Here is a 22,705-nt window from a genome sequence, read left to right as displayed (position 1 = left end):
CTGAGTGCAGGGCCAAATTAATAGAGTTAATTCAGTGAGGAGGGTTCATCTGACCATGTATAGCTGGCGTAGCCGATGCAGAGATAAATGGATTTCTTAAGCTGTAGTGATGCTCTTTAGAGTTGCTTGCAGTCAACCTGCTCTATTTTGGTACCAAATGACTTGAGAGAACCAGCCCAAATTTTGATAACCACTGTTTGCACCAATCCCTTCAAGTGGATTCCTTACGTGCTAATCTGCACCAAGAAAAAGAAAAGTTGACCATCAATCACTACACAGAGAGTTCCTGCCACTTAATAACAGGCAAAATCCATATAGACATACACAAAGAATACATTCAAACAGCAAAGTACTGCTGCAGATGGGGCAGGAAAAGCTAGAGAAGTTCCCCATCTCAGAAGTGCTGACTCTGAAAGAGGGAAGCAGGGGCTGAGCCCCAGGGGACAGCCCTTCTGCTGCACTTAGAGCTTGGAATTAGATGCTCAAGTGCGTGCTAATGGCACCATGGGTGAAAGAAGCCTTGGAGATGCCAAACTCACAGCCTGCTTTCTCCTGGGGACACAGCGATCAGCAAATAAATTAGCAAGACATTCCTTAAGCCCTCCTCCCCAACACAAGACAGAAGGAGCTCAAGTTGTCTGTCAATACCGGCACCACCTGCCTGTCACAGAAGAGCAGTGCCCAGAGGCTCTCATTACAATCAGAGCCCTACGCAGCTCAACAGGCTCATTTTATTTTGCTCTGTTGATCCCATAAGGTAAACCTGTTCTTTTGAATTAAGGTATCTTTCTCTGTGTAATGCGTGGACTGAGCACAGAACAGAAAGCTGCATCTGTCTTTTCCTCCTTCCTGGTCTCCTTCTCTCCCACCTTCCATCCTCCCCATCAGACCATGCAATATTCAGCATCACTGCTCCCTTTCAAGCCCTTCAGAAACCAAACTTATATCAGAGTTTTTTCTTTTGCTTCAGTTTATCAGCGTTTGACACACGTGAGCTAAAGCAAAACTTCATGTGGTCTCCTTCAAACAAAACAGCGCTGACAGAGAGGCTGGCAAGTAATGACTGTCCTTCACAGGAAGTTTGCTCTTTCTGGAGGGAAAGTAGCATAGCATTTCACTTGGACATAACTGACATATGTAACCAATGGCTTTTACACTCTTCAGATCTGCTGTGATCCTTCAGGACAGCAGCCCCTGCCACTCCCACTCAGAAAGGCTGGTGCAGCAGCTGAATTGCCTGGTGTATCACCCTAATGGATTTTGGTACTTCCTAGTCTTGCACTTTATACTAAAAATTTTATGGAAAGACTGATTTCAGTTCACAACTCTGCCAGATTTTATCTTTACCAGCTTGAACAAATTGCCAGGCTCCTAGATTTGAGCCAAGTGAGTGGGATCTCTCCAACGTACTTCAGACTCTTACTGATGGAGTAATCAGCTGAAATCCTAGAACTGCTTCTGTTGAAAACTGCAGTGGCAGGAGATACTGTTGGATAATCTTCAGATCACAGAGTTTCATCTTCACAGCGCACAAAAGCCCAGTACATCAGGTTTATGACACCTTCACAAAATAACAGTACATCTACATGATTTGCCTCATCCAAGTTGAAAATACATCCGGGGATGAAGCACAAGAAAATAAATGGCCCAGTTCTGCCACCATCTCTTTGCCCTTGCTCTGGTATTAGTACTACATGATGGAGAAATCATCACAGACCACTTTCACTGCTCTATTTTCCCTCATAACATAAAAAGTATGGCACAAAAAAACCCCCTACAAATAGCTTTTAAAGTATTTTGAGATTTTTGAGAGGATGCAAATACCTTTATTTTGGAGAAAACACTGGAAATAAATGCCTACATTTAAAATATTGTTTAGGAAGCTTCAGCTATCCATGCAAAAAAAGTACAATTTAATCTATTTTAAGACCTTCAGAATTGGTTTAGCAGAGGGAAATTGATATAATAAAGAAATTCCGTCTTTTGTGGTGATTTGTCTAAAAGACGGATTAATTATACCTTAAACATTCAAATATTAGAAATTATCAACAGCAATGTATCTAAAAACCTATTTGATGCTGTAAAGACATAGTATACAGTGAAGGAAAATCCAAAACTATAATATCCTTAGGTAACATCACAAAGCACCACACAGAGAAAAGCAAGACCCCAGTCCTCATAAGTGCTCATGCATTTGGCTTCCGTTAGACACTTTTGAGTACTTTTTGAAACCAGAGAGGACACAGAGAACACTCACACTGAAACTCTATAACTTGCAGTATAGGTTGCTGTTTCCGCACTGGTCGAGTGGATGTGGGGTAGGACAACTGACCCTGCTCCCGAGCGGTTTTTTTGGACTATGCAGAAATTTTGCCTTATACAAGCTCCCAGAGGTATGAGGAAAGTTCCTTGCATAGTTCTAAATGAGTTTCAGCTCTACACAAACTTAATTTAAACCTCTTATTACAAAGATACCTTGACAGAAATAATTAAGATAATTAAGTCATAAAGCAAAGTGTTACATGAAAGCTATCAGGCTCTAAAGCAAATTATATTAGTATCTTTTCTTTATGGTTGATGCCTATAACATAGCTTTTGTCATTGTTTCAGAGGGAGAAAAAATGTCACTACATTCATGATACTAAGGGAAAGCATTGCTAGTCACCTCACTTGACACATGTAATGCCTTACTATAGGTGCAGACGCTTAGACTAGTAATTTTCTGACAAATCTGAAACACACAAAATTCTTCTATTAAAAAACAACCACCAGGAACTCTGAATATCACCCAATTCATCTCCACTATCCAACAACTCAGTAAATACCTTCTATTCAAACAGCTTTTGTGTTAGGGCTTATCTACTTTAGTCTTCAATTCTGCTCATGAACAGCCTCAGCTAGCTGATTAGGCAACACTCAGAACAGATTTGGCAGCTAATATCACAGGCCATTGCTGTTCTGCAGCTGCTAAGAATGTTTTCCAGCTGCTAGCTGTCTGGTTGTTCAAAAGCACTTGTGATTCTTACAAACCACTTGACGTGGTCATAGAAGAACTTTCCTTGAAGCTAGGCTTGGGCCACTGGGTACAGTCTCCCAGCAGCCAGCTCCCATCCCCGTGACTGAGGATAATCAACAGCTGGAATAACATAATGTAAGATGAGATGGATTTTCTACCACTGCCAGTTTTTAAGACTTGATAGTTACTTCTGAGCTACGTTCTAGCCTAGATGCTGACACATCTTCCTCCAGGAAATGTGGTTGATATACCTATTTACTTGGGGGATGGTCAATTCAGGTTGGTCCAGTTGGCATCCCACAGCCCAGATCTCCTATCCATTTCTCAGAAGATGCAGGAGATGGCTGTTAGATCAACATGTGCTTCTTGCTGCCTCTAATGAGCTAAAAGCCCAACTTGTTGCATGAAAAAGAAATATGAAGTGTCTCCCTCACATATACTAAAGAGCCTGGCACTCAAAATTGAACACTCCACCAGTGCCACCCACCAAAAGGCTGCTAAAACTGAAATCTAGGCTCATGTCCTGATGAGAACAAGCCATCCTTGCCCATTTTATACAAAACTAGAACATCATAACTGTATCCTCTGGCTTGAAGGTTCATGCTCCCCTCTGCTCTTACACAGAGCACACACCTGTTCTACCCCAGGGGCAGTGCAGTTTATGCTGTTTTCTAAGGTATTAAAGGGCACGAAGAGGGACTTGTGGTACAGCTAGGACATTTATCTAACAGTTTTCCTGCTTCTTCAAACCTTGTTTGGGGAAGGGCCAGAACAGCAGTGAGTGTTGGTAGATTTCTGCCCTCCTTAGAGAACAGGAAATATAGTTTTTGCTTATGTCTTACATGAAATATAAAGGAAGACATGGTAGGAAACTGCTTTATCTCTCCATTTCCTTCACATGTTCAGGGGCATAATATTGTCCATTTTCCCCTTTATTATAGCTGGAATCTTTCCTTTCTCCCTTTTTCACCAAGACTCACAAACTTTTGTTTGTGATGCCACGTCCTTTAACAGGTTCTGTGAAAGAAAACAGCCTCTGAGGTCCCACACTGAAAGCACGGGGCTGAAAATTAAACTGATAATGAGCAGACAGGTGTATAGGAGTGAATGAAAGATGCTCTTCCTTATTATCCATAGAGTCAAGGAGGAAGTTACTACTGTCAACAATCACAACTCTTTAGCACTTGTTTTTCTTTTTCATGAGCCTGGTGCTTGGATTTCTGTAACTATAGTAATTGTGAAACTATTTTTTAAACTAATATAAGCCATTATTTTTAAAACTATATTGGACATAAGGGCAGAAGAGATCATTGTAACTCTCTCTTGCATAATGAATCAAAGAACTTCACTAATAATTTCTGCATCAAACTACTGTAACTTCTGTTTGAGCTGTTTAAAAAAACATCCTTCAAGACATCTGGTGGCAGATAATTCCTCACAGTCTCACACTGTTGCTCAGTAGCAGGCAAGTATATATCAATTAAATCAACAGGCTTTAGCAAGAAACATGCCCGTGCTCCCAAATAGCAGAATGAAAATCAACTGTAATGTTTTATCTTATACCATTCACTGTCAACAAAGCAATGACGTCAGCTCCCAAATATTTCAAAAGGTTATGGCATCTTTTATTTTCAGTCAGCCCTTTCCCCTTCTCAGTTGGGAGTATTGCAATGTTTTGCATAAAACAGTTCATGACAGCTAATGAGCCACAACTATGCTACGATAAATGGAGCTAAGTTTAACGTGCATTCTAGATTGCTTGGTATATAAAATAAAGTATATATGCACATGGAGTTTTGATTTTGCATCAAAATTGCTTTACGGATCTCTGAGAGGATACAGTTTTTTCCCCACATCTCTCTACATCTGGAAGATTTGTACTTGTTTCTTCAAAGTTTCCTAGACTTCAGGTCTGAGCCCTGCTGAAGTTAGCAGCAAAATTCCCCTCGACTTTAAGGGGACTGGTTGACTCCGTGTTGTCAGTACTTGAACTCAAGGCCTTTGGAAACAGAACAAAAGTGTCTTTCTTTTGCACTAGAAGCTACTGGGGCATTGTACTGATATTCTAAACAAATATAGCCTCTGTCTTGAGGAATTTATGACCCACATTTGAGTTTAATGTTCAGTCTTAAATATTTCAAGATATTGACTTGGCCTTGTTTGATATTATGTGGATGTATCCACACGAGTCTCTGTAGGATCTGAGCCCACACATGTAGTGCAGAGCATCAATTACTGTCCTCTTTCTTCCCATTTTCATTATGGTTTCAACAAAATCTAGATCCAATACTTGCATTTTTAGTGACTGATTGCTCCTATAGCATGACTGTTTTTATGTAAACAGCTACCAGCCTCTACCGCATTGCCACTGTTGTTCTTACCATTTGGTAACAATCCCAAATGGCAGGAAAATGCCCTTTCTTATAGTGGAGGTTTCATTGCCATGGAGCTCAATCCTGCACTGGTCTGCAAACGCTGCAAACCACTGCAAGTCATATTAAATAAAAAGGATTAAAAAGAAGAGACAAAATCACAAATGACTAAAAAAACCTTATGAACGTTCTCTATAAACAGCTTGAGTTTCTTTTAAAGGTCATTACAGATTCCTTAAGCAGGTATCCCTTTTTAACCGGTAATCAAAATTCTCTGAGACTCAGATTTTCTGAGGGCTCACTGCTGCTGGCAAGCTAGCTAGCTTCTAGCCTGCATTTCGAAATAAATCTTGGAGCACTTCAAAACCAGTAATTTTCATGCTTAATGTACAATGCTACACAAAGCATTTAAAGTGCTTGTGTGGGCACTTCTGAAAGGCTCCTTCACTTGGCACTTTCCCATCTGATTTCAGCAATATGGGCAGGCCACGTGTTTTTTGCAGTGGAAAACAGGATAGATGTTATTTTAGATGAGAGAGCCAAGTGCACACAACAGAAAGGACTGTGGAAGACATGATTTCTACTTCTGGCCTCGTACCCAGGAGAATTGTTCCTGGGTGACACTGGTAACTCACATCAGAGTCCCATGCCTCAGTTTCTCCTCCATAACAAGAGAACAGTCTCTGTAAAGCACTCCACAGAAAGCCTTTTATGGAAAATCACTCCGTGAAAGTTCTCACCTCTTCTTAAAATTAAAAATCTCTTTGCCTTACAAAGAAGACTCAGTGACAAACACATAGGTCATGATTTTTCCCCCTCCTGAACACCAAGGAAGAGGCTGCCTTTGTTTCTAATACAAACTGAATTGTGTTTCTAGGCCACGATCCTGCTAGCTATTCTTGTGCATACTTAAATCTGGGATTCAGGGGGAATCTCAGCGGATGCACTGTCTGAACTTCATCACTTCCAGAAGCCACAACCACTTAGACACAAATTATTTTTCTCTAAAAGGAAAAACATTCTCAAGACAGCTACAAATCAGGTAGAAGTTTTATTCCTGAGATACTATTTAAGAAATATTATCAGTTTCTTGGCTTTGCTCTCGAGTTGTAGTAAATTGGCATGGATCCATTACAAATCCATTATCATTAAAATGAGTAGCAATTGGGAACCAGATGGCACAATGGTTTAGGGCACTAACTTTCTGCCGCCTATTTGTCTAGACTGCTCCATGACGAGAATTGAATAACACCATTTGGCTTTCTTTGAGTTGAAACTTTTGGCAGCTTTTCAAAGATGACCTTCTAAAATATATATTTGAAGATACATATACATATATATACATATATATATATATATATATATAAGGTTCCTGTATTTTCTGGGTTTTTTTTGACATGAAAATGGCTGATGTTTTTGTGCATGCACAAGAAGTTTACCTTAATTTACTAAGAATATATGCCAAAGAAAGATTTTAAGTTTATGACAGATGGAAAGTAAATGCATCTGGAATTCTCTGTTATTTCATTACACCTGCCAGGTTCTAAGTTCACTTTTTTCTTGAAAGTTCAACACTTTGTCACTCTATTTAAATAATAAGGTAGTGCTCAATTTACACTGTCTCCCTATTTGATTCCAAAGAAGTGCTGTTATTTCTTCAGGTACACATTACGAAAACAATTAGCAAAAATACTTTCTTAATTCCTGCTTGTGTTTCAAAAAAAAAAACCAAAAACCAAAAACCAAACCCCAAACCTCCAGCTTTGGAAAGGTTTTTAAAAGAGAAAACAAATTATTAGGGACTTTTTAAGTAAACCTCACCCTACAAGAAAATTTTTAAAATTTAATTTGTTCAAGAAAAGGATAAGTTTTAAAATTGCCTCCAACCTCTTGTATGGAGGTGTCATTTCAGATGCTACAGGATTTCTTGCTTAGCAAAAAACGGTATAGTGAGATGGCAGAGACTGGAAACTGAAGTTAAAGAAATTATCGTAATACATACGTGAAGTAATTAACAATTGAAACAAGCTGATGTAAAGGCTTGTGAATTCTCCAGGTTTTAACATCTCAATTTAAAGGCTGGGTGTCTTTCTAAATTCATGCTCCAGTTGAACGAGAAGCTTGCTGCAGGGATTATCGGATAATGCTCTATGGCTTATGTTAAGAAGGGACTCAAATTAGCTGGAACATAACAGCTCCTTCTGTTCTTAAAATCTGTGAATCATCCAAGAACTTTTCCACCAAACCCACAGAAGATAAGAATGAAGACTGCAAATATTTCTGAAGAGGGAAAAAAAAAGAAGCAAATAATCCCTCTAAAAAAATCCACATATGTATTTGAGGATTTCAGCAATATCTTGAAAATACAAGGTACATCTGATCTCTCAAGTCACTTGTATACAGAGAAATTTGCTAGAAAGCTGTAATGCCAGTAGCATTTCTGGCACATCCCTCTCAAGCGCTATTTTGTGCAGTGTCAGCCTCTCTCCTGCCTCTTTCACCCACCAACCTCATTCCTCACTCTCACACTTCTTTTATCACTTCCCTTATCATTCTGGTTTTTGTTTTTTTTTTTTTCTTTTGACATTACCAGGCCCAGCTACAAGAGACACTTCTCTCTAGTGTTGCAGGGCACACTTGCACACCCTTCCCTTGCACACACATCATGGGCGGTCAGGTGGAGGCAGCAGAAGACCAAAAGACCGTGGTGGGTCAGAGCGATCTGGGCCCCGGCTGCTAGCGCCAACCATCCTGTCCCAGGCTGACCCCTACGGCCCAATTAATGACCACAACAGTGTCTTCTTCAGGAGCAATCATCTGTAGCCTGTGTGAGCACTTTAGCAGCTCTCGCATTTTATGACTGAATCTGTGTGATAAAACTGTAGCAATCTCATGGGAGAAGCAGGCAACCGAGGAAATCATGAGCTTGAAACCAACGTGAGGAAAACTCCTATAGAAATGTGCTGAGAGTGAAACTCTGAAAAGGTTTTTAAGAGATGCAGGAGACCTAATGCTCATCGTCAAAGTGACAAGTCAGGATAAGACTCATTGCAACAAGTGTAGTTTGTTGGCAGGCCTGATCGTGTTGGTGTAACTCACCTCGGCAGGCTCATGGAGTGAGGGAGAGAAGGAACAAGCTGCAAGTATGTCTGTGATGTGGTTCATGTGCTGATGCTCTTCCCGGGTGGGTGCACTTGGAGGCTGCTATGCGCCCCAGCCCGGTCGCCTGCGCACAGCTGCAGGTTTATTCTTAGTTTCAGGAATTCGAATCCTCATGCACATGGCAATGGCTTCATGTCAGCTAGGAGACTGATTTTCTACTCAAAACATTTATCTCTGTGGATGGATGGATTTCCTGATGAGGTGGATGAGGGGGGTCTAGCGATGTCTGATTTCTGATTCATCTTCTGACAGTCACGTCACTTGACGTATCAAAAAGACTTGCCTGGATTAGACTGGTCTTGCTAGTTCAGTAGCTTGTAACTATGTGCAGTGCAATATGTTTCATTAAGAAACTCTGCTGTAGGCATTTATGGGAGAACATAATTCCATATTCCATAATTTTTCCAAGACACGGTTACATTGTCATGAGAGTGAAGCCTAAGATAAAGCCAAGCTCCTTCTGCTCTGCAGTCTTGCAAATAAAAGTGAAAGGATGCATGCTGCGGGTTGAGCTGACTGGGTGGATGCTGTAGCGATGTGCTGGCATAGTACTACATCTCAGCCTGCAGGCTGTGATGAGAACTGGTTCCCATGATGCCACACTACTTGTGGACACACAGTAATAAGTCCAGGAAGTCAAGGTGATGTGCTGTGTGGCTTTACAAGCCTTAACCTTTTTAAACTCAGGCCTCTCTATAATCTCCTCTACACGCCAGAGTAGGTATTTGCTCCTTGGCTAAGCCAAGACCACCAGAATAACCCCAGGCAAAAACAAGGACTATAAAAAGGTCCTGCATTCCTCCCCTCATCAACCAGGAGCACAAAGCATGTTTCTCTGGCATATTTACCCTAGAAAATCCAGAACAATGTGCATACATATTCTAGAAAACTTCTTCCAGCCATTCCAGTGCACGGACATCTTCTCTGAGAACAAGCACATACCCAAAATCATCCTGCTGTTCTGTGGGAAAGAGTTCAGGTCTTAATATAATAAATATACAAGAACACAATTCAGGCCAGAACATCAAGGTTTCTATTTCTGTCAAAAATTGAGGGATTGTATTTGCTCATTTAGCCTTTAATATTTATTACTATGACTCTGAATATCCTGAGAGTTGCAGAACATCTTCCTATCCAGTCTCCTTCCTTTGGGCATATGTCTCTTAAATAGGTACAAACTTTTGTCCTTTCTACCTACTAAGCCCTGCTTAGTCAAACTATTCAGCTAAGTCATTACTAAAATTTCTCTATTTTTAACCTTCCATATTCTTTGAATTTCCTTAAGCTTTACAAGCTCCAGCTTGTGCCCCATGACAACATCTCATTAAAATGACCTCATTGCTCAGATTCTGGTAGTAAAACCAGCCATTGCTCAGCTGAAGTCAATGATGTGACACTGATTTATGAGGCCTGTCTGTTCGTTATTTTTATTTCTGTTAATTGACCTTTCAATGAAAAGGAGAATAGGGAAGGGAAAAAAACTGGTATGGGAATAAGACAAAATATATTTTGAAGAGGAACAGGTTTTCTACCTTGCTGAACACAAGTTGTCTTCACTTGAAAGACAACCTCTAGGAAATCAGGACATGTCAATAGTCTTCAAATAGTTTCTAAATGAACTATAATAAATTTATGTAACAAGCAAGAAAATTTGCACCAATTAATGATGCTATAAACAGAAACCTATTCTTTTTAAGAATATACGCAAACTTCTCTTTCAGTTAGGTGCCAAAGTTTGGCCGGTTTTGTATATTAGAGGAATTAATCTTGCCAATCAATGTGGCTAAAAACATGTAGCATTTTGTGATGCAAGGCCACTGTAACTTCAAATAGCAACAGAACTCCATACTATAAGCTATTTGTTGTATTGTCTTCAAAGAGCTGAAGCATCCATTGAAGAGAAGACAACTGGCACTCATTCACCCATGAATCTGACAATGTGTAGTATTGCTAGTAGACTCTACTTGCCAAGAATGCTAGTAATAAATTGAATGTAAGGAAATGGAAAGTCAGGCGCCTTAGGAATGATTTATATAGAAATAAGTCTGTTCTTCGAGGAAGAAGAAATAAACTAGTTTCTCAGACCAGTCTGACAGTGTCCATATCATAAGTGAAAACATCTAAGCCAAGCAAAGCATTCTATGCCATGGAAAAATAACTGTTCCAGTACTCCGAAGGGTGAGGAGAAAAGTAACAATTCATGGAAGTCCTAGTGAAACAAGTAGACCAGTCCATCCAGATAAGGTGCCTCCCACCGTTTCATATATTGTCCCTCTACAGTATTGCAGTAAAACAGTGACAATGAATAATGCAAACAATAAATTCAGGGGGATAAAACTCTGTCTCCTTTGAAGTCAATGCAAAACTTCACCACTTTCAGAATCAGGATTTCACCCTTGAGTGCTTTTATTTTCAAATATTCACAGCCAGGATGTGACTGGTTTTCAGCACTCAGACCCGCTATTTGTTGCCTGTTCTTAAAAAAATTGTATTATCAGATTTTAAGAGCTGTATTTAGCCCTTAGCTCCACTGGCTTCTTATGCATTTCAAGAACTGATAACAAAAATAATTAAAATATGTTTCTTTGCTTACTCCCATCATCACTGCTGGACTGGCTCCAGACATTCTTTCTTCCTTCTCCTCCCTCTGTTCATCTTGCACTAGACTCCTTTCATTGCTCACGCTGGCATAGCTAATGAGAGGACTATTTCTTGTTCTTTCCCTTTCACTGCCTCTTTTTTACACTTAGCTGAAAGTGACTAACATAATAGCAAGGAGCATTGTTTCATTCAGGTATGTCACCTGGGAGAGGAAGAGTTTTCGTTCAGGATACTCAATACAAGCAAGACCTCCTAAACACACAACACTACTCTTTTGGTTTGCCTGTACATACATCCCTAAAAAGGGCAGAAAAAATGATTTTTAGTGCTTGCAGGCTTCCAGAGGGGAGCCTGTTAAAATCCAAGGGAATCTGTCACCACAAATGATGGAATCCCACAAGACAAGAGTGGGGATTAGCCTGACAAAACATCTGCCTATGTCAACACGGTGTCAAGTGAAACAGAGCTCCACCAGACACTGATCCAGGCAACTTAACGTCTGCACTCTGCCACCACCTCCCTGCTGACAGCTGGGCACGCTTGCAAAGCATGTCTGCTTCCCCCTGACACCACTGAAAGACTGCACAGCTCAGTGCAAGCGGGGCTCCCTGACAGCTCTGCCTTAGGACTTCACACCAAAAGAATGTACAGTACTATAAATGCTTCACTCTCCCTCGCTGCAAATAGATAAAGATTTGATTTCTCCCAAGAAGACAATCTTACTTACTTGGGATAGCGCCTCTGCTGAAAGATGGGCAGAATCTCTGCATCTTGGTTTGAATGTAGAAGCAGTAAATCCCGAAATCTTTCTGTCAGGACAAAGAAAAAAAAGAAGAAAAGAAAAAAAACAAACCCAGACTGTGACTCTGCATGATAAGTTCAGGCCACAAGTAAGCAAGCAATAATCAGTGAATTCTCTTCTCCAGCACCATTCACCAGAGGACAAAGCTAAGAGTATAGGGAATAAGATCTATATATGCATACAAAACTGGTGCTAAGACTAGAAATCACAGTTTCCTGTAAAACTTTTTAATAATATTTCAAAATGTCTTTTATTTTTCACCCAGTATTGAATTTTCGTAGTGCTTACATGTTTCTGAGATCTGCATACAGGTCTTCTGGGTACCACACACAGCCAGCCATAAACAGTCCCTGCCTTAAAGAGCTTAGTCTAAACAGAAAGGAGGAGCCGCTAAGAACTCACCAGCCACTCAAGGATCACAGTAGTCTAAACAAACATAGATTAATCAATTAATCTAAATTAAATTGCAGCGTGAGTCCTTGGGTAACTGATTCACTTGTATTTTCAAAGATTATTGGAAGACTGGATTGCTTCTTCTTCACTATTATGTATTTAAGAAACTACATTATAGGATCATCTGCAGTAGGTAAGGTTTTTGTAGCTTAGCTTCACTGATCACCAAGTGAAGGGGTGATTGTGGTTTGTCTATCTGCCTTTCTCTGATGCCTTTCTCTAGAGGTGGTTAAATGCAATACATAAGTAGCATCTGTAGGAGCTTCTGTCAGTATCAATTTCTCAGTTCCTGGAAGATTGGAAGCTCCTCACAGTTCACTTGTTACCCAGATTCTGGGATAGAAGGGCATTTCCCACCCAGGTCAAATCCCCTCGGCACACCCCGTAGCTCTCCATAGCATGGGACGTGCTCTGTTTCCTTCCTCTCCTCCATCACCTGCAACTTTTATTTAACCAGTCCTCCTGTGGCACTGAAACCTCAGACGCTGGTGATGCCCCTTCCACCTTCTCATCTCCTACTCTTCCTACAATACCTTAAAACTGTGGCTTGAAGCCTTCAGCTATGGGTTTTATTCTGCATTTGCTGAACCACAGTTTGTGGCCTGTGTTGTGTGTAGTAGCTATACTATGGGTTTCTCTAAACCAGCTATCTTTTCCTGTAACTTTTTCATGCTAGGAACTGAACCTGAGGATAAGTGTAGTCCTTCCTCCCCTTGTCCCTGTGTATCTCAAAATATCCTCTGACACTGGGTTTACAGGTAAGGAAATGAAGGGACAGAAAATCAGTGGAGAGAAAATCTGAATCTCCCAGCTCTGAAAAGGAACCATAGCAGCTTTCTTACTTCTTACAGGTTAGTATGTGATGGCTTTCTTAACACTCAGTTTTAGGTACTGTTATGTCATCCATTAATTCAGAAACAATTCTGCTATGTAGCCTCTAAAATGGAGGCTCCCCACCCCAATCCATGCTTCATAAAATTTTAATATTTGAAGAAAGCATAATAAATTCAGAAGAAACACTCTTTTGTTAAGGGCTCATTTTTAAAGGCCAGTTTTCTCAGATGGTCTAATCTAGTCTTTCATCAGCTGGCTAAGATGTATTGCAAACATACCAGAGCAGATACCAGCATCTGCCAGTGAAGAAACAAGGGCTAATACTTAGTATATTCATTCTTTTATTTCTACACCTCTTCAGATTCTGTTTTGAAAGAAATAAGCATTTGTACTTCCAAAATTCTTACTGCATCTTCAAATGTGACTTGGCTTACACCGTACCTAACCAGGACAGAGACTGGATGTGGCCAACAATAATAAATGTAGTGCTGTGAAGGTGGAAATGAAACTCAGTGAGCACCTTTCAGGGAACAGCCTGCTCATTGTCTTGACAAAAAGCTTGCCATTACAGCCACTTCTTGACCTCTTCTTGAATTTTTAGGAAGGTGCAGAGATTTGCTTTTTTCTCAGTCCTCTGGTACATGGCAATATGCTTTACGCGGGCATGCCCTGTCATCCTTAAAGATGATAGGATATGATCTTCAAAAGCCACTGGACAAAAACTGAAAAGCTTCAGGAAGCTTTCACTGGTGCAAAATATCCAACTGTATATGTATCAGAGCAATGACATTAACTCCCACCCCTGCCTCAGGAATCTCCCAATGCAACTCAAGCTACTGGTGCATTTCTAGGAACCCTTTATAAAAAGGCTTCATATGAACAACAGCCTTTGTGAGTGCCTGGTGAAGGAATGAGAGGAAGCTTTCAATGGCAAACACTGAACGATAGCACTTCCTTCCATGACCTGAGGGTTTTGACCTCTGAAACGTGGTGCGAGTCACCATGATTAAGGATTTCTCTTTGGGGTGGTCTGATTTATCTGTTTTTTAGGGCCTATAACTAGGCACAACAGCAGTGAAAGCATGCGGAGATGTGCTCTTCTTCAGTTCAGTATTGCACAACCCCAAATTACGTGTAAGTGAGTGAGGCTGGTTTGGCAGACTTTGCAAAGGGCCTGTGACCCTCTGGGAGAGACAAAACCCATCTCAGTGAGGTGGCAGACATGTCCCGCTCCATTGTTCTGCCCAAGATGGATGGCACCCAGGCCAAGAGCCATATTCCATCTCTATACCCTACTCCGTGACTCTTTTTCTTGTGCTGCTGCCCTTTCCCATTGATGTAGGCCACCTGGCTGCACTCCAGGACTCAATTCAACAAGCTGCAATGTTGAAAATATTTTGAATAGTAATGTGACAGGGCTGGCCACTACTGGAGTGAAAGCAGCCAAGTTATGGCATCTGAAATTGGCCTAAACAGCTTCCCTACTGGATCTTGTTTTAGTTAAAGTCAACTTTTATTTTTTTCCCCATGCTATGGCAAATTTCCCAGGCAGATGTATTTTCTTTTCACCATATGACTTCACTCTTTTTCCATGGCAACACTTAAGCTATACGGCAGCGTTCCACCTCATCTCAAACACATCCTACAACTTCCTCCAGCACATGTAGCCTCTACGTCCTCTAAATCCTCTTAAGAGAAATGGCACACTGAACAGAAGCCTTTAGGATTAATTTGTCCCACAGGACCATTATGTACATGCTTCACCCTTTAGGTCTATGATATTACGTGTGCAGAGTGCAAAAGTCACACTGGTGCAAATGACACTATTGCCTTTAAGGATGACCCAGCAAGGTGATGAGGGAGGTGACGAGAGCTTTGGCAGCTACTGAAAGAACACAGGTACTTTTGGTGCTCCTACAAAGGTGAACATCAGATGCCTAATACTTGTTAGGAGAAGGTATTTCAATTTGCAAGAAAAAAATCACAGTGCTACCTTCAGGGGGTGGAATTTTTCGAAAAAAAAAACAACCCCAAAACTTTCTTCTAATCCATGCTATAATAACAACTGAAAGATTTGAGAACTGGTTAACAAAAACTAGTAATTAGAGCATTTTTCCATTATTTTGATTTGCAGTCACTAGTTGATCAATAGAACCAAACCAAGTCGCAGGCAATCTTATTATTACTTGGACCATTTTAGAGAGCCATCTTCCAAAATTGAGTCTTTTCCACCACTTCTTACAGTAGAGTACCTAAAATGTGACACTTTTCTCTAGGTGTTGGCCTGTTTTGTTAACAAAACATGAGTAATATTTACTTAAGCAAGATTTAAAAGGCTTAATTTTGAAAATCTGCAATGATCTTCTCTGTCCTGCATTCTAGCCATGCAATTTGCATTAATTTAAGTCTGTACTAGCTAGTCTCCTAACAATTTTTAACATTGTTCTGAGATCAGTTATACCATTGATTGTTTTGAGCTCTCCTGAGTGTGACACTGCAGACATAGTCTCACTGACTCTCCTGTAAGTCTACCCACAGGACAAAGGTCTCACAGACATCAAGAATGGTTGCACAGTCACATCTTATGCTCAGACTTATCTTTTCAACATGCTGAGTGTCTGCACTTCCTCCTGGCTTTCATTTTAAGTGTACAGTTCCTTCCCAAACCTTGATCCGAGAAGTCCTTGGTTAAATTTTTTCAGTCTCACTGGGATCATATATGTTTAGCTAAATGTGTAGCATAGTTACCTGTGACGACTAGGGGCTGGATGTAATAACACAATCTTATGCCCTGTCCTCCTAAATCAGGCAGGTTGTAGACTGGTTTTGGCTGAGAAAGGGTTAATTCTCTTCACTGTAATGCCTGCCATAGGCAGGGACCTTTCCAGCTGCCCGCGCTCTGCCATGTGGGCAGGAGGCCAGGGGGGCGGGGCCACGGCCGGGGCAGCTGACCCCGACTGGCCAATGGGATGCTCACGCCGCACCACGTGACGCCACGACCAGCACATTCGCGGGGGCAGCTGGCGCGTGGTGGGGTGGTTGTGGCTCAGGGACTGGTCCCCGAGTGGCTGCGTCACATGTGGTTGGTTCATTCCCCACCCCGGGTTTTGCCTCTCTCGTTATTCTCATTTTTATGGCATTGTTTTTGTTGTTGCTGTTGTTATTGTTTTATTTTGATTATTAAACTGTTCTTATCTCAACCCACGAGCGTTACCCTTCTGATCCTCTCCCCCGTCCCACCAGTGGGGGAGTGAGTGTGCGGCTGGGTGGGGCTGAGCTGCCGCCTAAACCATAACAAAAGGAGAAGAGAAAGTTTGTCGTGTCCTCTTATATACACCTTTCTTCCCTGTCTCTCACCGAATTCTTCCTCCCTCTTTTCCTCCCTTTGTTCCTCCTCTCCTGTCCCAGCTCAACATATTGACAAGCCAGCCCCTGGAATCTCAGTATAAATGCCCACTAACACCTTTATAATACCTCTTATGACAAACCAGTTACCAATTTACAAGGACAGAAGGATGCATTTCAAGGGAAATTTTCCCTTTGAAATATTTAGATGCGTGTCATTGTTGTTCTTAAGCAGCATGGTGAGTAAAAGGTAATGCCAGAAAACTGTGAGCAAGAATGGGCGTATGGTCTGAACCCATTCAAACTGGTTATACAGCCAAGTTTCCTTTTTTCCAGGATACACTATTAGGGAGGTGGAAAGAGAGAAAGGGAAATTTTATAATAATATTTTAATATCTGGGGCTCTGAAAGCAAAGGAAAATAATTTGTATTGAAGGTCTCGGTGAATTAAAACACATTATTATTCACATTCTGTAGACTGACACTACGGCACAGGGAGCACTGGCCTTGTTTTTTGAAGCTGTCCCATCCCCTGAAGCTCTTACTGCTTTAGCACTTTGAAGATGATGCCAAAGTCACACACTGCAGTTTTGTCAGGTTTGACTTTAAAAGTCAGGTCTTGTGTTCTTCTTTCCTTACTCCTCATTACAAAATATTCCACAGCAAATAACAGCAAAGTCACTCTGCTGAATTCCAAGGGTCTTGAAAAATCAAATTTCTGCTCTTTCAGAGTTTGACAGGTCTGTACCTACAAGGCCACAGCAGCATATAACTGAAGTCTGAGATTTTACTGGTTTGTTTATCCCAACTGCCTTTTACCCAGCAGCTTCAGACCACTCTGAACCTCTGATAAAACCAGGTCGAAGTGCATGCAGTCAACTCAATTAAGAACACTGCAAAACTGATGGTAATTGCTTTTCATGGGATAAGGATTTTTTATATCACTTTTGTGGATTTTTTTTTAAATCAAAGTTCATAAGAATAAACAGAAATGTGATTAGAAAGCAACCAGAGAACGGGAGAACAGCATAGCCTCATCAGTTATAAAGTACACAGCATCGTGGTCCAGAAGCCTAGCTGTTGACCAAAAGGTCTATCCATAGTGACATTCTCCTGCATTTGGATATTTTGCAGTCATGTTTCTGTAATTACCTGTAGCACTTCTGTATTCATTGAGACACAAATCTCAGTTCCATCTTTCACCACATGGACATTTGTGAGCCCTGCAATTTCAAACTGAAAAATCTGCCTAGTTTTATGCAAAATTCAGAGGCGTCTGGAGCACCTTCCATGTGATGAATAGCTCCTCATCACCTTGCAATAATTTAAAAAATAATTTAAAATATAAATAAAAAAATAAAAACATATATACATAAAATTAAGTCAGCTTTATTAAAACTGCCAACAACATTTAAAAGGGTTTGAGACCCACTAAAATCTGACCTGTTTTCAAGCTCTTTAAATTTGGAAATGCTGTCTTAAGTAGTTCTTCAGTGCCTTGTAAAAAGAAAAGACATTTAGGGCTTTTCTAAAAGTCATAAAGAAATGTAATGTAGGCCATGTAAAGGCCATGTAAAGAGAAAAGGCATAATGTATAAAATTATGATGAGCAACAAGATGGCACAAAATTGAAATGTCCAGTATTTTAGTTTGATCTGTGGCTTATTAATGGCCAAAGTTTCTGAAGTTAAGGAAGGCTCTTCTCTTGAAGAGCCAGTGCTACAAATATCCTCTGTCAGATTAAAAGCAGAGGAAAGAAAACAAAGATGAGTTAATGTTGAGCTAAAGGTTCCAGAATTACTGCAACAGAAGCCTGGAACATATATATCTTGCTGATACAAACAGACAAGCTTTCTGACCAGCTTGAACTTCCATGATTCTCAGTCCATTAAGCCTCAAGGAGTTTAATTCTGTATTTTCACCATGGTTTCCTTCCCTCCTTATCAGCCATCTGAAAGACTAATTAGAGCCCGGCATTTACAGAACTACTAAAAAAAATTAAAGGCTAGTAAAAACCTAGAAAATTTAAAATTATATAAAACACCTTGCTGTTTATATTTATTTAAGGGAAATAGAGAAGCTTTTACAGAAAGGCAACTGGTCTTTTCATTTTCTAGGGAGGTGAATAAACCACAGTCATCCTTCTGTTCAACATTTTCTTTTGTAGGATTTTAGGTTTTTTAAGCAGAGAGGAAAAAATTAGGAAATCCACTAATCATTACACAGGTCAGCAGTGAACCTTCCAGACCCTCTGGACCTGCAGAATAGTCCTCCTTTCTTTGAAGAGTGTCTCTGTACACCCTGCTTTCCCTCCTAACCTGCATTTGCTTCCTAAGAAGTAGTTAGCTCCTTCTCTTTCTCGAGCTGTGTGCTTACCAGCTGGAAATCGTCCTCCCTCTCCGATTCTGGGATCAGCACATCCTTCCCCTGCTAGGACTCTACGTGCTTTCTTATGTCTTAAAAATATCCCACCTACTATGATCAAATTAGCTTGAACAGATTTATTTCTAACTAGACCTCCCTCATTTACACTATGATCACACATATTGCATGATTTATGGTGTATACCCATGTATTAACCAATGAAGAAACAGAGTGAAAGGCAGTTCTTGTCCAAAGTTGGAAGATGAATGATGGGAAGGAAAAAGCATCACTTGCTTTGTTTCAAAACAGAGAAGAGAGATGCTGAGGACCGTATTTAGACAGCATTTTGTATGTCTAACTTGACAAGACAGCAGTGAGTGGCCCAGACTGCTTATTAGCTACGCTGCCAGACTTGGGTTCCCCAGACATGCAGTGAAGAGAAGCGGACACAACACCAAAGTTAAGCAGTCTCGATGCTCAATACTGAGTTAGAAATCCTTCTGTAGGTTATACAGCACCTCCCTGGCAGAGCTGGAGGTTAGCTACATTGCTGGAGTTCAAAACCAATGTCTTAAGAACCCTTTTTTTTCCTGAGGTACTTACTATACTTGAAGACTATATCTGTCATGACAGTAGAGTTCATTCCCCATCCTGACACTTTCAAAGTGCAACAGTAAAAACGGGTTTAGAAACAACAGAAAACGGTAACTTTAAGTTTAAAAAAAAATCTTTATAAATACATGCTCTGAAGTAAATGTTATTTATGCAGATTTTTTAGGACTGAGTTCTACAATTGCTCCCTTTGGCCATGAAGGGTCGTACTTTGCTGTTTGAACTCCCCATGAGCCAATGCAGGGAGGCTCAACTACCATTTCCTTTGCTAGAGGTGCACTCTCCTCTTTCACAACATGCCAGAAGAAATGTTGAGGCATCAGTTTATCCCTTTCTGGTTTCAAGGTAAAGTTGTGACACTTGATCTAAGAAGTCCACAAAAAAAAAAGACTCAAACTATGCAAGGGGGGGATTCAATTGACTCTCTCTCCATAACTTGTAATCTGATACAGAAACTAGAGAAAGCCTAACCTTTCAAAAGCTACATGGGATTTTAACACTGAAATGTAGCTACTATCCAGCTGTGCAATTACTGCAATACTATCCAGCACTGCAGAGTTCCAGAGGGTATGCCTCTAAAAAGCTGAGCAAAGGCACAATTCATCAGGCTGTAGTGATTCACAGCCAAGGGTCCCCCTACCCTAATATCTTGCTTCACATGCAGACATCTATGGAAGAATCAGCACAGGGCAAGACCCTCCTGCTGTCACTTTCCCAGCCAGCAACCATTTCTATCTCAGCCGATCTCCTGAGCCTAAGGTGGTTTGTCTGTTAAGAAATCCCTTGACTTCTCTTTAAAGAGTATTTGTCCAGCCCCCCATGCAAACCTCCTAATTTATCCCCTCCTCCGACAAAGAGTTACATGTGTCTCTCTCCTACTACATGAAGATCCGTCGGTTTACGTCTGCTCTGAAATAGTGTCTTACTGACTGCATTTGATGGCCAAAAGTTCTGAATCCGGCAGAAACTGAATCATCAGGCCCTACCCACTTACTCTTACAGTGTTATGTGTGATTTTGTAGATCACTTCTATATTCCTCTAAATTATCTCTTTTTCAGGCTAGAGAGCCCCTGCATACTCAGTCATCCCATTTGGAAGCTTTTCCATGCTTTTGATCATCTTTGTCATTCCTTCCTGAACCCTGCCCAGTCTCCTGTCTGAGAGATGAGGACTAGACCTGCACAGTCCTGGGAGCACCACAGAAATACCCAGCTGCACAGTGATGTCCTCTGCTTTACTCTCTACTCTCCTAATAATTTTTCTCTTCATGCTGCTGAGCGCTGAGCTGATGTTTTCATAGAAACAATTATCATTACTCCAAAGTGTTGTTCTTGGGCTGTCATGGTCACATCACTTCCAGCCACGTGTATTAGTTTGTCACCAAATGTATCAAACATCAGTATGTACCCACATGCATATACGCACTGTTTTTAGGCAGGTCTATAAATAGGTTTGTGAGTGTAATGTATTTTATACATCTGAAAAAGCTACAAGAACATTTCATTAATGGAATTAACCCCATCCAAGGCTAGAGTTTTGTATCATAACAAAACCACCACAAGTCACTGGGAACTTATTCTTGGGTTTTTGTCTCTTCACATTTGGTCTCTGGTTAGACTGTAAGCATAGGATCATTTCACCCTCTTGCTAATACCGACACGGCTTCATTATTACATTTGAATACGCAAATAAATTACTGTATAATAACTTTGCAGAATCACAGAATAGTAGCGGGTAGAAGGGATCTCTGGAGATTGTCTAGTCCAATCCTACTGACCTGAGCAGAGTCAACGAAAGCAGGTTGCTCACAGCCATGTTCAGTTGGGTTTTTAATATCTCCAGGGATCGAGACCCCATAACCTACCTGAGCAACCTGTTCCCGTTCCTGACCACCCTGACAGTGGAAAAGCTTTTTCTTACATTTAAAAAGAATTTCCTGTATTTCAGTTTGTGCCAATTGCCTCTTGTCCTGTCACTAGGCACCACTGAGAAGGGCATGGCTCCATTTGCTTTACTCCCTCCCAGGTAAAAGCAGACAGGACAAAAGAACAATTACATGCCATGAGACTTGGATTTAAGATTTAATGAACCTTTCCCTGTGCAGCATAAAGGGCAATTTAAGGCTTATATGATTATATTTTATCTTCAGCCACTGTTGTTGAGGTGGGTGATGCACAAAATACTTTGCATACCCAAAACACACAACAGGCCAGGCTTAGAATCATAGAATCATAAGATCATCAAGTCCAACCATCAACCCAACACCCCAGGCCTCCTGAACCATGTCCTGAAGTGCCACATCTACACGTTTTTTGAACACCTCCAGGGATGGAGACTCCACCACCTCTCTGGGCAGCCTCTTCCAATGCCTGACCACTCTTGCAGTAAATAAATTTTTCCAAATATCCAACCTAAACCTCCCCTGATGCAGCTTGAGGCCATTTCCTCTCATTCTATCACTAGTGACGGGAGATGAGACCAACCCCCACCTCGCTACAACCTCCTTTCAGGTAGTTGCAGAGAGCGATAAGGTCTCCCCTCAGCCTCCTCTTCTCCAGGCTAAACAACCCCAGCTCCCTCAGCTGCTCCTCATAAGACTTGCTCTGCAGACCCTTCCCCAGCTTCGTTGCCCTTGTACAAAACATTCCTACTTTGTTGCTTCTTGTACAAAGCACTCCTACTCCATTAAAACAGAATAGGAGGGAAGCACTAGCAGATTTTAGCCTAGCAAAGGACATATCACAGCTAAGTATGTCCCTGTTCTTTGTGCCAACTCCTTTCTTAAGTCACCCTAAATTTCACTGTTATAATCAGCAAGTCTTCTTACAGGAAAAAAAATTGGATATCAATATTCTGTGCTGTCTCCATTGATTGCCACCTTTGGATAAAACTTTGGATAAAACTGCAAACCAACGTCTGTTTGAGGAGCAGCGGATTAGGAGGCGACTGTCCCCACAGCTGATAAACGCACAGTCAGGGTCTCTTAGTTGGGGCAGGGATGGGAGGGGAAGGGAAAATGGTAAAGAAAAAAGAGTTTTCAAAAGAGAACAGGAGTTTCCATGTTAATACACTCCCACTCCCTGCTGTCATATAAGGTAGAGCTGAGATTGCCCAGCCCTCTTCCCTCCAACTGCAGCTGTGAA

General features: G+C 41.0%; 1 protein-coding gene across 4 annotated transcripts in view; it reads right to left on the bottom strand.

Annotated features, from left to right (window-relative positions):
• Positions 1-22,705, bottom strand: part of NOX4 (NADPH oxidase 4) — a 119,798-nt gene that overhangs the window by 32,057 nt on the left and 65,036 nt on the right. For all 4 annotated transcript variants that reach the window (XM_064441391.1, XM_064441392.1, XM_064441393.1 and 1 more), the window contains one exon: positions 11,879-11,960. In XM_064441391.1, coding sequence (XP_064297461.1) covers positions 11,879-11,960 — 82 coding nt within the window. The remainder of the gene's footprint in view (positions 1-11,878; positions 11,961-22,705) is intronic.

This window comes from Phalacrocorax carbo, chromosome 1, assembly GCF_963921805.1.
Source record: "Phalacrocorax carbo chromosome 1, bPhaCar2.1, whole genome shotgun sequence".
Lineage (NCBI taxonomy): Eukaryota > Metazoa > Chordata > Aves > Suliformes > Phalacrocoracidae > Phalacrocorax > Phalacrocorax carbo.
This window is presented reverse-complemented; position numbering and strand designations above follow the sequence as displayed.